General features: G+C 45.2%; 1 protein-coding gene across 5 annotated transcripts in view; it reads left to right on the top strand.

Annotated features, from left to right (window-relative positions):
- Nucleotides 1–17,477, top strand: part of AFF2 (ALF transcription elongation factor 2) — a 491,933-nt gene that overhangs the window by 148,222 nt on the left and 326,234 nt on the right. For 2 of the 5 annotated variants that reach the window (XM_067023268.1, XM_059050316.2), the window contains exon 2: nucleotides 11,621–11,741. The exons of 1 other annotated variant lie outside the window; for it this stretch is intronic. In XM_067023268.1, coding sequence (XP_066879369.1) covers nucleotides 11,621–11,741 — 121 coding nt within the window. Of the gene's footprint in view, nucleotides 1–11,620; nucleotides 11,754–17,477 lie in introns of all 5 variants that reach the window. 2 more of the 5 variants (XM_067023267.1, XM_067023266.1) reach the window with 1 other exon arrangement.

Genomic DNA, 17,477 nt, shown 5'->3' with positions numbered 1-17,477 from the left:
TTTGACTTGGCAAAGAATTCCTGATATTTAGTGGGCATGGAGGGGAAATACTTCAGACAGCTTTTTCCTAACTTGAAAAACAGAGTTGTTCTGTGTAGGTTGGTGGCAGAAGCAACAGGTATGGAGCGGGGGGCGTGGCCCATGGGATGGGGCAGAGGGCCAAGCCGGGCACCCTGCCGGCCGTGAGGCAGAATTCACACCAACCGCAAAGAATAATCAAAGCTGGACACCACCTCCTCTTGCGTGGCTCCGTTTCTGATTATGAGAAGCATCCTTGCATTTCCTTCCTGGAAGTGGATCAAAATTTAGATCTCGCAGCTGTTCAAAGCTCAGCATTAGCATTGACTCTGATTCGTTTAAAGAGAGAATTCGAAATGAGGTAATTTCAAGTTGACACTGAAAAGTACATGGAGAAGCACTGGAAGAATAAACAGGAAAATAATAAAACTTGTTACTTCTGACTGTCAGTGGGGAACAGGGTAGATGCTGACAAGAGGGGAAGCGAGGATGTTTTCTATCATTTCGATTTTTCAGTAGTTTCACCGATTCAAACATAAACGTATAAATAAATACACTTAACTGTATTCACTCTCTGAGTGTGTATTTCTTGGCTTGTGTTATCCATTCCAGGCCCCTACTCGTCTTCAGGAAGTGTCTTTGAAAACTTCTGAGTCATGCAATTGTTTGCAGCTCTCTCTGCGCGGCCAGCATTGAATATGAGATGCTTGTAAGGCATCGGTTTGGGTTACCAGTGGGTCAGAGAGCCAGAAGGAGTGACGGGGAAGTCTCATTTTGGATGAATGGGTCAGAACTCGAGTTATTTTTAAATGATTTTCTCTAAAAATGGAAACCAGGGCTTCCCTGGTGGCGCAGCGGTTGAGAGCCCGCCTGCCGACGCAGGGGACGCGGGTTCGTGCCCCGGTCCGGGAGGATCCCACGTGCCGCGGAGCGGCCGGGCCCGTGAGCCGTGGCCGCTGAGCCCGCGCGTCCGGAGCCTGTGCTCAGCAACGGGAGAGGCCACAACAGTGAGAGGCCCGCGTACCGCAAAAAAAAAAAAAAAAAAGGAAATCAGACACCTAACCCAAGAAAATATTACAGAATCAGAAAAGAAACTTCCGCGTGCTTAGATATCTATGGCACAAAGGGGAGTCTTCTTGTAGCGGGGTACCTGAGTGTGGAGGAGGAGGGGATGCTTGAAGGGAGATTAAAGGAGATGAAGGTGCAATCTGGGCTGCTGGGAGAAGAGCGAAGGAACGCTCGTTGGGGAGACAGTCATCTCTCAAGCAGCCAGGGATATTGGACCACGTCTCTTAGCCAAGAGTCACATTGTCCACGGACAAAAGAATTTAATTTCACTGGAACAATTGCTTGTAAAGTACATTTTAACAGGCCTCTAGAAAGTTGAGTTGAGTGTACTGCTGTGGGCATACCTTCGGGTTCCCGGAGTCATGGTCATTCTGTAAAAGCGTGGCAGCTCCGTTAAAAGGGAATCCTCTAAAAAATGGAATTTTCGTGCACTCTTACAACATTGTTGGCCGTCCTTATGCGTCCAAGTGTCTACCTGTGCGTGCTGTTTGGAGAATAATCTATACCATGCTGCAAGAGCCCCCTCTAAGCTGAGATATTCTGCTTAGGTAATCTGAAGCAGGGAGTTCAGATTTTCGGTGTCCCCCCTGGATCATGTGCTGTGCTGTCCTGTGAGCAGAGCTCAAACGTGTGGCTGTGCCTCTCTGGCAGGGGCCTTCTTTCCCGTCTACTAGCATCTTCTTTTTGGCTAAGAGGGTGGCCTCTGGATAGGGCAGCCTCAGCGCCTCTTCCGCTTGTTTCACTTACTCACTGTGTCATTTTTGGGGCATGTCAACCTCTCTGGGGCTCATGCGTCTGTCACCTCATCTACAGAGTGAGGATGACGCCGCCTCATCAGAGTTTTTGTGAGGATTAAATTAGGTAGTCCTCTGAAAATGGCTCCACTGGTTCCTGGCGTGGTGCAAGGGATGAACAGAGCGTGGCTATTAGTGTTACTGTGCTTGTTCTGCATGACAGTCCAGTCTTGTAATAACCGCTCTTCACCTTGAGACATTTCTGCCAGCGTAGACCAACAAGGCAGAGTTGTGCTTCATAGAGTACATCCGTTCCGGAACGGGCCCTGACTCTTGATTCACCTCCATGTGAAGTCCATCCGATCGAGGCACGCCCAAATGGGTTTAATAAAGAAGTTTGTATGCGAAGGATCCTATCATGTGCAAAGACTAGAAGCTGTTTTATATTGGATGCCTGGGAACCCCGCCCCGCCCTGTCCCCCGCACCAGGAGATTCGCAGGCAGTTTGGTCTGGCGTGTGACTTGGGTGCGGGGATTTATAAAATCGTCACTGGGTGATTCCCATGTGCGGCCAAAATCGAGAAGCAGATTATAGAAGATCGGTAATATTTAGAAATGTTTTAAATTTAAAAAAATAGTATTTTAAACCTCGTGTCAATATTAATTTGTGTATGAATTCCATATATTGATCAATTTCCTGTCGCTATCTCAAAGATCTTTTTTTTTTTTTTTTTTGCGGTACGCGGGCCTCTCACTGCTGTGGCCTCTCGCGTTGCGGAGCACAGGCTCCGGATGCGCAGGCTCAGCGGCCACGGCTCACGGGCCCATCCGCGGCACGTGGGATCCTCCCGGACCGGGGCACGAACCCGTGTCCCCTGCATCGGCAGGCGGACTCCCAACCGCTGCGCCACCAGGAAAGCCCTCAAAGATCATTTTTGAGCCTATAGAGAAAAAAGTTTAAAGGCTGTCTAATGAGATATATATACTTTGTCCTGGTCTGTTACTTAGAAAGACATTAGACCTCAAAAATTAGGAAATTTTGCTCTAGTTTTTGTGGAATGAAGAGAACTCATGAAAGCTACACATAAATATATTTGGCATATGCAGGTCTTGTATCTCAGACTTTTTGAAAGAGCTCTGGGTTAGGAAATCAGGTGAGTGGTGGCCTGGATGCAGTTCTCATAGGCTGGAACAATTTTCTGAGCCTCAGTTTTCCTGGCTTGCTGATTTATCAGGGGTGTCTGAGGAGCACACGAGTTAACGTGTAGTAGAGCTTTGTGGGATGAAAGTAAATCCTGACCGTGGTATCAACGATCTCATGTGAGCAGCCATTACCAGCTTACAGAAGCCTTCCTTGTTCACTATCACACTTAACCTTGACATTAACCACACGAAGAGGAACTCCCATTTTACACATAACAAAACTGAGGCTTAGAAATGTAAAATGAGTTATTAATGATCAAGAGACTTGTAAGTGAGAGAGTTACAAAGAATCTGGGTACCATCATTTCTGGACACACTATGAAATTCTTTAGAAATAACGGAACCTGTTTCTTCGGTTGGCGTCAGGTTCGGTTTTCAGTAGGTTGTTTTTGTTTTTGTTTTACCATTCCTAGATATATTCAATTATCTTTGCAGCTTGAGTATTTGGTATTTCTTAGAGGTATTGAATCATTTGGGGAATTTGGTAGGCTAGCCAAAATAGTTTTGCCCTAAGCTTCAGTCAAACACTTTTTAAAAGTGTCTTCCTCACAATATCTGTATCTGACATTGCTTGTTTGTATACAGGAAGGTTTGCTGTGATCACCTGTAGCGTGCTGTCAGTGACTTAGAAGCCATGGACCTTGCCCTTAAGGAGTAAAAAGTCTAATGGGAGACATAGAGAACCCCAGTTAAATCATTATCAACTCACGAGATAGAACCCCTCTAATGAGCATGGTGTAACTTAGGACCGGGAATATCCATACAGTGGAATATTATTCAGATACTAATAAAAGGAGTGAAGTATTGATCCATGCTACAACGTGGATGAACCCTGAAAACATTTTGATAGGTGAAAGAAGTCAGGCGCAGAGGACCACACGTTGCATCATTTCATGTGTATGAAATATCCAGGATAAGCAAATTCATTCAGAGAGAAAGTAGATTAGTGGTTATTGCTTAGGGCTGGGCTGGAAGGGAGGATTCAGGGCAGGGGTAATGCCTAAAAGGTACAGGGCTGCTTTGGGGGGTCATGAAAATATTCTAGAATTATATCATGGTGATAGTTGCAAAACTCTGTGAATATACTGAAAAGCACTGACCGTATACTTGAAATGGGTGAATTGAATGGTTTGCGGATTATATCTCAATAGAGGTGTTATAATAATTTTTAAAACAGGGTGGGGAGCATAAGAGAAGGAGAGGAGGTGAGACAAAAACAAAACAAGAGGAGTGGTTCTTGGAATGTCTGCCTGACCCCACTGCAGGATGATTTGACAAGCCTCCTGGATGAGCTGAATCTGCTTCCATTTTCAGAAGTAGAGGGAATGGGATATCCCCAAGGTGCCCTGGAGGGAAACAGGTTTACTATTCCCCTGTTGGTGATACATAGTTTTAAAAAGCACAGATTTAAGGGAACTCACAGAATGAGCCCTGGCCCATTTCCCTAAGACCTGAAGAACTTGGCATGACTGGGTGGACAGCTGACATTTGTGGAAAGTAAATGTCTTGTGTGTTTTCTGTCCTTTCATTCCCGTCTTGATTTTTTCTTTTTAATGAGAGCCAGTGTCTGTGGGGAGAGAATCCATTTGCCGAAGAGAGTGGTTGTATACAGAGTTGTATGTATGGTTGTATGTATGAGTCCTGCTGTGGAAACAGGACTTAGAGGTTCCACTGATGTATAGAAACTCCTTTTCAAGGCCATACTCACATCCCCAGATCCAAAGTTCTCGTGTATCTTCCCTATATGTGCAAAATAAGTATGGCCTGGTTTTAGCTTCTTAGACTGGTTTGGGAGTTAGCACTTTACATTGCAGTGCTCATGGATATTAGCAGATAAAATAAGGATTTAACTTGGGGGTGATTTTGAAGGTATTGAATAGCACAGGTTTTCTTTTTTTCTTTTTTTTTTTTTTTTTTTTTTTTTTTTTTGCGGTACGCGGGCCTCTCACTGTTGTGGCCTCTCCCGTTGCGGAGCACAGGCTCCGGACGCGCAGGCTCAGCGGCCATGGCTCACGGGCCCAGCCGCTCCGCGGCACGTGGGATCCTCCCCGACCGGGGCACGAACCTGCGTCCCCTGCATCGGCAGGCGGACTCTCCACCACTGCGCCACCAGGGAAGCCCAAGGTTTTCTTTTTTATAACTAACAGAAGCTATACAGACATAGGTCAGTGTCAAATTCAAAACAGGGATAGATATTTTTTTTAAAGTACCACTTGGAATTCTGGAACATGTAGTAAGTATAAATCTGTACACATTTTATAGAAGGCAAAAATTCCTTCAGGAGAGCCAGAAGGAGTGAGTTATAGCTTATGTTTGTCCCTTGGGTGAATTAAATATGTATTTTTATGCGTTTACAAAGATATTAGCCAAAATAAAGGTGTTTTAGTGCCAGTTGGATTAGAAAACAAGTGAGACTGAGTTATTTACTTTCATTTACATTGTTACTACCGTAAATCCTGTATGAGTTAGCAGTATTTTTAAACAAACTTGTCACTTTAAAATATCAGTGTTTTGGGGCTTCCCTGGTGGCGCAGTGGTTGAGAGTCCGCCTGCCGATGCAGGGGACGCGGGTTCATGCCCCGGTCCGGGAGGATCCCACATGCCGCGGAGCGGCTGGGTCCGTGAGTTGTGGCTGCTGAGCCGGCACGTCCGGAGCCTGTGAGGCCACAACAGTGAGAGGCCCGCGTACCGAAAAAAAAAAAAAAAAAAAATCAGTGTTTTTTTTTTTTTAAATGTGTCCCCAACTAACTTTGTACAATAACCAAGTTAGGCAGGCAATGATGATTATACCTCATGAAGTATACAAACCAGATGGACGTCAACTGGTTTCCACTCTCCTTTGCTCAGCTTCTTCCCACATATGTAGTTAATTTTTACAATCCCTTTAGGTTCTGCACATTTTGGTGTAAGGAAACTAATGGATTTTCTATACTCACAACCAAATGAAGTTCCTAAAGTTTTTCCCTCCTGACAATTTCTGATGAAATACAGTCCTAAGGAAAGTTGGCCAACGGAGTGCAAATGAGACTGATATGTATTCTTGAGTGCGATGGAAGCATGAGAGTCAGAAGAGGGAAACCATGGGGTATTAGGAAGAGAACTAGTTTGGGAAGCAGAAAACCGGAGTTCCCGCCTCCTAGTTCTGCCACAAACCTGCTGTGAGGCCCATTGCCTTTCTGAGCTCAATTTCCTCATCTGCAAAATGAAGGGACCAGAACTAGATGGTGGCGACAGTGTCTCTTCTAAAAGACTAGCCAGCATTATCAGCCTGGTGTCCTGCCGCTGTGAGCTAATGAAGACGGCATAATTGAGCTTCCTCAGTCTCAGTGAAGCTACATGTGTCCGGGGTTTTATCTCCCCATGAGTGTACCTGTGGCTTCTAATGATGAAAATGGGAGTTGCTTGAGTCTAAGATCAAGTTTAAGGACGAGGATGGGAGAATATCTGAGAGAAGGAGAAGAGGAGGAGAAGAAATCACTTGAACTTGAAGATGGAAGAGACACAGGTTGGCATGTTCCTTTGCCACCACCTCGATGAGGCCTTGGTTTGGCTCCCTTCATCCCCAGAGGGCCGTAGATTCCTCCTGTGTTAAGAGGGCAGTTTCTCTGTTATCGGAGGCCAGGGAGACCGATGGGTGGGTGAAATCAGAGCTAATATAAAAGACCCATTCTAGAGAGTAGCTTCTCACCATCACCGCCTTGCATTGGAGTGAGTAACAGGGTATAGTTGGCCCTTGAATAATGCAGGTCTAGGGGTGCCAGCCCTTTGTACCCACGGGTTCCTCAGTATCTGCGACTCTGCATCCGTGGATTCAACCAACTTCGGTTTCAACTACCTGTGGATTGCGTGGTGCTGTACTATTTACTATTGAAAAAAATCCACGTGTAAGTGGACCCACGCACCTCAAACCAAACGTGACTCAAGGCCTTGGTGAGTTAAATGTATAGTTAAATGGAACTTGTTCTTCTTTCTGTCCTTTTTCTATCAGCTAGTGGAGATGTCAGTGAAGCAGGGATTCCAAAAACATCGGCTGATGGACTCCCCTGGTGGTCCAGTGGGTAGGACTCTGCACTCCCAATGCAGGGGGCCCGGGTTCGGTCCCTAGTCGGGGAACCAGATCCCGCATGCATGCCGCAGTTAAGAAGCCTGCAGCCTGCAACTAAGACCCGGTGCAGCCAAAAATAAATAAACAATCAAATAAATAAACATTTTCTTAAAAACCCCCAAAGATGATAGGCTGTACAGACAGAAAACAAAGGCCTTTGGTCAATGAAGAGTAAATTGAGGTTGTTTTCTTTTTAGGTTGAAGGGTAAATGCAGTTTTAGATTGAGATATAGTTGGTTTACAATATTATATTAGTTTCAGGTGTAAAACATAGTGACTCAAAATTTTAATAGAGGGCTTCCCTGTTGGCGCAGTGGTTGAGAATCTGCCTGCCAATGCAGGGGACACGGGTTTGATCCCTGGTCCGGGAAGATCCCACATGCCGCGGAGCAGCTAAGCCCGCGAGCCACAACTACTGAAGCCTGCACGCCTAGAGCCCGTGCTCTGCAACAAGAGAAGCCACCGCAATGAGAAGCCCGTGCACCGCAACGAAGAGCAGCCCCTGCTTGCCGCAACTACAGAAAGCCCGCGCACAGCAACGAAGACCCAACACAGCCAAAAAAAATTTTTTTCGTAGATTATACTCCATTTATAGTTATTATAAAATATTGGCTCTAGTACTTGTGCTGTATAATGTATCCTTGCAGCTTATCTTTTTTTTTTTTTTTTTTTTTTTGCGGTACGTGGGCCTCTCACTGTTGTGGCCTCTCCCGTTGCGGAGCACAAGCTCCGGACGCACAGGCCCAGCGGCCACGGCTCACGGGCCCAGCCGCTCCGCGGCACGTGGGATCCTCCCGGACCGGGGCTCGAACCCGTGTCCCCCGCATCGGCAGGCGGGCTCTCAACCACTGCGCCACCAGGGAAGCCCCCCAGCTTATCTATTTTATACGAAGTGGTTTGTATCTCTTAGTCCCATATCCCTGATTTGCCCCTCCCCGTGGGTTTTGAGTGTTCAGTGTCGCCAAATTTCCTTCTGTCCTATAGAAAACAGTTGGAAGAACATTGTCACTTGCTAAGAGTGCAGAGTCCTCGCGTTGCACTTTGGGGCTCAACTTCCTAATATGAAAGGGAGTTTTCACACTGAGAGGACTAGTGCACCCTGTCCTCGTCGGTGTGAGGAACCTTGAATTGTTCAGACCAGTAACATGGTGATGAATTCCGATTCCTGCCTTGAGCATTTCCTCGTGGGCCGTGGACCCCTTTTTTTGTTGTTGGAAAACCAGCCCAGGAGTGCAAAGGGGCATCAGGTCATCAGGGGACAGACATCGGCTTTCCTGTGGCCTCTGCAGGGCTCACAGGTTCAAACACAACCTCCCTGAAACCAAAGAACTTTAATTGAGTAGGTAAAGAGGTCCTCATAATTATAAACAGCAGTAGGTGTAACAAGAGGCTAAATACCTAGCTGGGGTTTTAATTAGCTGGTGCTTCAAATTAGTCATTTTGGTTTCAGTCAGAAATCAGTGGCGTTCTGCACTGTGAAAGCCTCATCACCCTGTAGTTCGTTCCTCATTATACTTCGCCCGGTGAAGCTTTCAGTACAACGCCCTGCTGAGCGAAAAAGGAAAAAACGGGCGAGATTTGGTTGCCTTCCAAGAGCAGCGAAACTCTATGGAGATTAAGTTCATTCTCACTAGAGATGTGAGAATTAACTGTTCTTTGTTATATGTGTTAAAAAATGCAGCAGATAAACACCCATGTGCCCGCGTTCAATCTGCTCTTCCGAGTTTTCGTCTGGAATTTGGTAGCTTCATGAACTGATGCAAAACGCAGCCGAGAGCCTTCTCGCAAATCCAGCCTGGGTCGAAAGCCCCAAGCGCCCTGACTGCCGGCCGCTTGAAGGGTTCTCATGCATGTCGAAGCACGTTTCCTTTCTACTCTGCCTCGCGGGTTTTAATTAGCTTTGCCCTCAGAGGAGGAGGAAGGTAGTTTGCAAAGCCAAGAGACCAAAGTCCTTCGGTTCTTCTCATGGGACAATGAAATGGGATCCCCGGGACGGTCATTCTGGGCTGTCAGGTGCACGGAATGAACAGAGAGCTGGAAAACTGACATCTTGCTCGCATTCCTCGGAAGCACGAGGCTTCTGCTCTCGTGTTTGTATGGAGCATCGTGGCTGCAGGAAACCCTCTTCCCAGCTTCCCACCCCCACTAAATATTGCTTTAACTTGTCGCCTCATCCCACCCCTGACACCCCATCATTCTTACATTTCGGCAAAGTGACGATGGGCTCAGGTTACACAGGGCCAGTGTATGATGCTGAGGGTGAGTCTTGTACTCCGCACTTCATGGACCCCAGATGTTACTGTTGACTCCACATCAGCCTCCCACACAGAGACACTGCGTCACATGGCAGCCGTTTGGGGTTCTGGTCTCGACTCGTGAATGGGAATGACAGATGATGCCAGCACACGTAATACCCGTGGATGGCATCTGGGACTGTGAATGACGGGCTGGCTTTCAGTGGTACCTGGACTCGGCGTCTTTGTTGATCAGGCGGGGGCCCAGATGTGAGGCCTGGGCTTTGGGTGGAGCTCTGGAGTGTCTTTGATTTTTCCCAGACAGCGCTAACATTTGCTGGGCGTACCTATGAGTGATCCGGTGAGCTCTTCTGTATCTGGCATGGTTTGCATTATGAAAGGATAATGTCCATGTAAACATCCTATAAATGTTGCCACGATTTTTAGATGGGGAGATGAAGTGCTGTTTATCCAGGAGATAAGGCTATCAGGGTCACTTAGAATTTGTCAGCTCACGTATTCTTGTGGAGGAAGGCGGATGGTTAGGTGTATTGACCTGTTACACTCCACCTATATCAATATCTAGTGAAGCTGCCATGGATATTGCATATGCTCTGGGCTCTTATTTCCTAAATTAACATTATGATACTCATGAGCAAACTAGGCGACCAACGATAGATAGGTATTAAGGTTTGGAATGTATTCAAAACCTGTCAACTGTACTTATGTATTATATCAGTATATCTCTTATAGTTCCTTTAGCTATTATGTTCGTTTGCATGTCAATTACCTAATTAAGTCTTCACATGACATTACAGGTTTCGTCTGCTGGCCCAAAGTAGAGCGTTCCTATGAAAACTTGCATAAGCAAAACGGTGCAAAAGTGAAGAGTATCCCCCCAATTTCTGCAAGTTCTCAATATGCCACTTTGCTTTTAAGAAAGACCTATGTGAGTAACGGAATGAGGTTTTTTGTAAAAGAGCGAATCCTCTTCGGATTTTTTTTTCCGTTAGTGAAAAAAGGTACTGACACAGGTCTCTCGTAAAAGTGGCTTATTGCAAACGTTTAGAAAGCAGGGGATACCTGTATTTAACATGGGGAAGGGAAGCAACATTTATACAGTACCTGCTAGGCATTTTATGTACATTTATATAATTGAAATTTTCCCAGTGTTTATGTACTCGCCTTGAGTGGAATTATAATCAAAAGCTGGGGGAGGGAACCCAATGAACAAAATAAAATCCACTACTGTGAGACTTCTAGATTATGGTTTGGTATGCATAGTCTTACACGATGAAGAAAATAATTGTTTTCTTAATAAGGAAGGATTCCATTCTATAAAATCCAAGGACCCAGAATGTATCTTAGATATAGCCTGGAAGCTTTTGTACTGATCCTCCAATGGGAAAGCCTGAAATATCACGAGAGTCAGGGTTACACAGTGTTTATAAAACATTTGTGCCCTAAGGTCATTCAAAGATTTTTACACCTCTTTTCATTGTTAGTAGTTTGTTGGTCAAGCCAGACCCCTTTCTTTGTGAACAGTTTCCCACAAAACAAAAAGGAGTGTGATTGATTGGGTGACTTGGATTTTTGTAGACTTCTGAAGATGTTCTTAAACTCTCCTTTGATTTTTCTTTTCTTTTTGGCCGCCCCACGTGGCCCGCGGGATTCTTAGTTCCCAGACCAGGGATCCAACCCGGGCCCCCTGCAGCGAAAGCTTGGAGTCCTAACCACTGGACCACCAGGGAATTCCCTCTCCTTTGATTTCATTACCACAGGCTAACACTGGCTGTGGGCCCAGGACAGAATTCCAGTTTATCCACAATAACATATTTGATAATTCCTTTCCCTTGGGACTTCGTGACATCTGTGAATTCTGAGCCCTAGGCAGTTGACAACAGAATGCAACCTGAATTCAGTACTTTTTTGCACAGTGGACTGACTTTGGGGGACTCTGCAGTAATTGCCTGTAGTAATCAAGCAAGGACAAGGGAAGAGGATTATGCCATACTTAAGTGGTCACGAGTACAGTTTCTAATAGACAAGTTTCTGTTTTCTTCTGTATTCTGAAGAACTGGTCAGGGTCTTAAACCCATTGAGAATTAAGAAAAGGAGGCCTGCTCTCTATGCAGTATCAGTTTGGGTAGCCTCGGCTTGTTTTTTGTTTTTTCTTCTTATTGATAACGAGGGAGATCTAAATAACTTACATGACTAATTCATCTTTGTCTCCTTTTGTCTTTTTCTTTGCATGTCAGTCACTATGAACAAGACCGTAGTGCACTTAAGAAAAGGGAATGGGAGCGGAGGAGTCAAGAAGTCCAGCAAGAAGACGATCTCTTTTCTTCAGGCTTTGATCTTTTTGGGGAGCCCTACAAGGTAGCTGAATATGTATGTAATTTATCTTTCTGGAAAATGGTTGCTTGTTATATTTTTGAATGCACTAATCAACATTTAATCTATTTTCAAAACACCCACCTCATCTCCAGGAGAATACATTTTACAAATGAAATATATACATATGCTGTATTGGGGGCAGTGGCAGGTTTCTGAGGAAGTCTTCAGAGACAAATTCCATCTTCTTGGGGGAACACAGTAGGATTTGCAAGGGACTTATGAGACTTCCTGTCTCCAAAGAATTCTTTCCTGCCCAGCACTACCTACAGCAAGGAGTGCCCCCTGACACTCTGTCTCGCTTTGATTATCAGCATGGCAGCCCCCGAAGACTTCATCAGAATGTCAACGGATATGCCTGTTTCTCCTCCCAATCAGTGCCATCCGTCTCAAGGCCACTGCTTTCCGTTTCCATTTTAGGTTGTTAGCAGCTGTTCAGTGGTTTGAGTGCTCTTTGAAAATCACCGTTCTAGGAGAAAGGGAAAAGCCAATCATTTTTTCCCGGTGATTAATAATCATGGGTTAGGAGATTGCCTCAACCAGAAGAGGTAGTGTAGCTAGGTTGATTTTCTAGTGGTATCCTGGCTAGTGTGTACCTCCAATAATGATCATACTTCTATGTCTACAGGCATTGATTTCACAGTGACTGCCTGTGAACTTGCTATTTGGGGTGGGGTTGGGAGAAGAATCTTGGTTCATTGCTGGCAGTTGGTTGGTTCTTATTGAAATTTACCAGCAGTGTAGTTTTCTGTAATGAAACACAAATGATCTAAGAGGTAAAACAACAATAGAGAAAATGTTCAAGAGTTGTGATTTTAGAAGAGCACCATTTAGGAGACAGTGACTGGGGTAGACAGTCAGCTGTCTGGATTGGTGACTAGTGAGACCAGAGTCCTGGTGCCTTGTTCAGACTAAGCAAGCAGCTCTTGATTGAGACACTCAGGTGCCTTCCAAATTTGGTAAGTCTGACAATTTGTCAATAATAGTGTAATCCTTAATAATCCATTGTTCCTATCTCAGTTGATTTAATTTCTGTACTGCCTTTGAATGTGTGTATGTAGAGATATGGTTAGCTTGACAAGGATTTATCGAAGGCCCACTATGTGCCAGCCACGTCGTAGACTAGTGTCCAAAGGGAAATAAGACGTAGTCCCTGCCTTCAAGGAATTCCTTGCCCAGTGGCAGAGATCATCACGAATGAGTGAGGGCGTGACCACATGGTAACTGCTGAAGAGGCGGGCAGGGAAAGATGCCCGAAGACTTCTTACCTCGTACCAAGGAGTTTGGATATGAGTCTGTACACGAAGAGAAGTCATCGCAAGCTTTAAAGTTAGGACGTGTCTGGGACAGACGAAGAATTGTAAAGATGATGTTGGAAGTGTGGAGTGTGCTGGGTTGGAGGGAAGGGAAACCAGAGGCAGATAGAGAAGCTATTGTCGTTGGCTGAGGGGGGTTCATGGCAGGCTGGATTTAGAGCAGAGCCAGGAAGTTGAAGTGATAGGACAGGTGTCTGCCTGGAGGTGGGGAGTGTGCGATAGGAATGAACGATTCCGATCTTTTAGACTTGAGAGGAGGCTGGTGTTATTAACAGGTTGTTCAGGAGGACAACAAGGTTGGTGCTTATAGAGAAAAGATAATTAATTCTGCTTTGAGCATGATGGGTTTAAGATGCCAGTGGGTGTCAAGGGAGAGCTCTCCAGCAGGCCTGGGGTGTATGGCTCTGGAGCTAATGAGAGTGGTCAGGAGAGAGAGTTAGGTGTTACTGTGTAGGTGGCAGTGGAAGCTGTGAGAATGGGTATTATCACCAAGCCAGATGGCTGGGTAAGAAGAACAAAGAGAGAATCTTGAAGAGCAGCAACATTTAAGGGGTGAAAGGGAGAGTCGTTTTCTTTGGTGATGGCGGTAGTCATTGTGGGAAAAGGTGAAATAAAGAAAGAGAGGCAGTGAATGTAGACTTGATCTTGCAGTGAGTCTTTGTATGGAGGGAGGAAGAAAGGAAGATACGTTAGAACGAAAGGGGAACAATTATTTGGAAGGAAGCTTTTTTTAAGGGGAGAGAAACGTGAACATGTTTAGAGATTGATGGGAAGGAACCAATGTCAGCGGAGAAGGCGAAGGTGAAGACACAGGAGGGAGAGGTGGTGAGGAGCGGGGCAGGGTCCCAGAGGAGATGAGAAAATACAAAACTGAGAACATGTGGAGAGCGATGAGCCTCGGGGAGGAAGATGGGAATGCAATGTTAGGGTGAGGAAAAAGCAGGACAGTGGAAGGAAGGCTGGGGGCACGATAAGAAGTTGTGGCCTCCGTATTTTCTAGAAAGTGGAAGAGAGGTCAAAGGATGATAGATGCCTCATCCCTTCTTGAGAAAGAGGAGCGACCAGATGAGTTTTACCTCTTATCTTCGGAGGGGCTAGAAAAATGAGCTTTACTCAAAGGGCTCATTCTGAAAATTCAGTATTTACTCCATGCTTAACACTATTATGGGGTGTAGAACCCTTGGCTTATTTCTCCCTTTATAACTTTAAGTCTTGTTGAATTAATGGTCTTGTACCTTTAAGGTAAATGCCATTTCTCCTTAACAAGCCTGTAATATAGATGCGTATCTATTTTTAGATGTAAGTAGTGTAGTTTTGAGTAGGCAGTTAAAGAACCTGTTATCAACATTGTCATTTTCAAAAGTCATCTGTCTTGATACGACAAGAGTACATCAGGGACAGACACAGATGGGAGCGTTAGTCTAGGGCAGGGCCAGGTCTGTGTGTAGTTAGTAGCCTGGTGCCTTTATGCTACTTGATGGGGAAGAGCCTTTGTTTTGGAGTCGAGACTGTGAAGGAAAGGAATAACGCTAACAGTTGATGACCTGGTAATTCTCTCTCTTTCACTGCTGCTTGGATGACTGACTGCCATCTTGTGCTGTGTACATGTTCAGGGTTTCCTGGAAGATCACTGGGCAGTATGCTTTTCCGTTCCCCCATATCATGATACTAGAGCAGATGTACACCTCTAAAAGCTCCCTAGACCTGCACTGGTGTGAACGCCCTTGGCGTATCTGGACATGCCAGCGACGATGGGAGATCTAGAGCTGGCCTGTGGTCCACCGGTAGAAATGAGGACATTCCTACCACAACTCTTCCTGACGGTCGTGGTAGGAATGCCTCCCAAATTAGAAATCAAAATTCCTGGTGGTTGATCAGGACTTTAAGGAAACTTCTTGCCACTCTAAATCCTAAAACGAGGCCCGATCGCCTATCCGATGGCTTTGGTAGTTCATAAAGTAGCCAATGAGCATCAGTCCCTAGGACCCACTGCCCTTTCTTGGCAGAGAGAAGAGATGGTGATCTCTCCTGGTCCTGGCGGATTTCTTTCCCTCTTTGGCTTCATCTCAGCCACTCCCAGAATGGAAAGAATGTTGACCGCGCCTAGATTGGGGTGCTGGTGGGTAACATCCCTTTGTGGCTGCGTTTGTCGCTTTGAAATCTGAGTTTGTGCTGTGCTGCTGAAAAGGATGTGTTCAAAAGTGCTTGAAAAATGTGAAGCCATTTGACGTGTCTAGATGAGTGTGGAAAGATGGGGAGGGATGAGGAACTGGCTTGTACCAAGTGCCTCCTCTGTGCCAGGAACCGTGCTAGAGCTTTCTACGTGTGCTTGTTTAGTCCTTACAGCAAATGGGTATGCATTTTCCCCGTGTTTCCCATGAGGAATTTGAGGTGAGCTTCTCTGCAGCTTCATATCCGCATAAGTGTGATTCCATATCTGTAACAGGAAGCTGTTTATCCTCGACAAGAAGTCAGAAGACCCGATAAGCTCACCTCCTGTGTGACTTTGGGGAAGAAACTTTATTTCTCTGACCTAGAGTTTCCTTTCCTCTGAAGTGAATAATAGTAGCTGATAGAAAAAATAACTGATAATCACAACAACAGCAACTAACATTTTATAGCCCTTCACGGCTCAGCAAGAAGGAGGAAATCGAGGCGCAGAGACATTAAGTTGCTTATCCAAGGTCATCTGGGTCAGGGCAGGTAGAAGCCAGAGTAGACCAGAACGGCTGTGCTGACTCGCCGCACGGTGATTGTGAGGGTCAAGTCAAACAGTCCGCGGAAACCTTGCTTTGAGATCCATAATGTGCTATACAAATTCAAGGTATTAGCATTATTATAATTAGAGAAAGAAATAGCAACTTGCAGCTTAGAGAGATTAACTGTAAAAAGATTAGAATTTAAAAAAAGGAATTACTAAGTCACATATATTAGCCACAATGAAATAAAAGAAAAAAATGAACCTCAAAACTTAAATTATTTTGCTACTTTTATTAAAAAGAAGTACCATGGTACAATAGGCTCCTAGCACACTGGTCTTGCAATGAAATTGTATTACTGATTTGTAGATAACATTCGAAGCAAACTGAGGCAGCTCTGCCTTTCCCGGAGTAATAAGAGGCAAAAAGCTTAACTGAAGGAGTGCTTTTAGTCATACGCCACAAACCAGACACGTAATCTATGCCTGAAAATACTTGGAAAATGCATTTCCTTGATGATGGAGAAATTGTGATTACTTAGAAAATAATGGCTGTGGAGGTCACCTTTAAGGAATCAACCAATTATCAAGAACGGGAAGTAAAGAATTGGCCAAACTGAAAGAAGCCTATAATTGATTGAAATGGCTAAATTTCCCTTTTTGCCATGTGTATAATGTGCAACCTGGACTGCTAGGGATCCCTTGCTCCTTAAAAAGGTTCTTAAGACTCGGGAGGATGAAGAAGACGATTTAGTGTGAACCAGAAGTTGCTGTGGTGAATAATGAGCGTCCATCATGGAGATGGACGTCCATCATGTACGTAAATGTATTTCAGGCCCCGTTGGGTTTCCTAGCCAGTGGATCTTATATCGACATCTCGAGAAATCTGAAAACTGGTTGACAGTTACCCACCTCCAGTGTTGGGAAGGCAGAGAGTTGACTCTGATGACCTGGTCCGTATTGTTGATTATTTTGAGATTGTTGAGTGGTGGACTTCTTGAGGCTGTGTGTCTGTGTGTCCTCTGCGCCTACCCCAGCCTCATGGGTGTTTTGAGTTTACCAGTGTGTGTTTGAGAATGACCGTGGTAATTGCTGCTTGTAACCACAGCACGTCTGTTACGGATTTTCTTTCAATCAGCAACTCAGAAAGTGTCACCAGTGAACTCAACCTTGAACTATCTGCTATGTAGTTCCGGTCACAAGTGCCTCTGAGACGACTGCGGTGTGAGGGAGCTGGTTGAAGGGAGCTGACCTCCCTTCATCCCCCGGGTTATCCCGGCTCCACCCCTTATGCCATTAGGTGTACCGGAGGGCCCTACGGTGGGACCTGTTAACTTGGCCCCCTAACTCCACGTGCAGACGTGCCTTCACTGAGTTAGACTTCAACACAGCGCTCCTGCTTTTTAGTCATCATGAGGAAAAGCCATGTGAAGAACGTCTTTGCAGCTTCTGTAAAATCGGTGCTGAAAAAACGACTTGTTTTACTGTTCAGAGGTTCTCGTAACCTTGAAACCGAACCAGTGAGAAGAATTCCTTTTCACATTTCAGTACCCGGCAAACGTTTATCTCATTTAATGAATTAGGATATGCTTCCTGCCATCAGACAAAGATAATTCTATAAGCTATGAGCTTTTTCTTTTGGCCTTTAGCTACCAAGAAGCTCAAAGTTCAATTTGACGTTCAATCACAGTAACCAAGTTAGCTTAA

Source organism: Kogia breviceps, chromosome X (genome assembly GCF_026419965.1).
Source record: "Kogia breviceps isolate mKogBre1 chromosome X, mKogBre1 haplotype 1, whole genome shotgun sequence".
NCBI classification, from domain to species: domain Eukaryota; kingdom Metazoa; phylum Chordata; class Mammalia; order Artiodactyla; family Physeteridae; genus Kogia; species Kogia breviceps.
The sequence above is the reverse complement of the archived record's forward strand: the minus strand, read 5'-3'. Positions and strand labels throughout refer to the sequence as shown.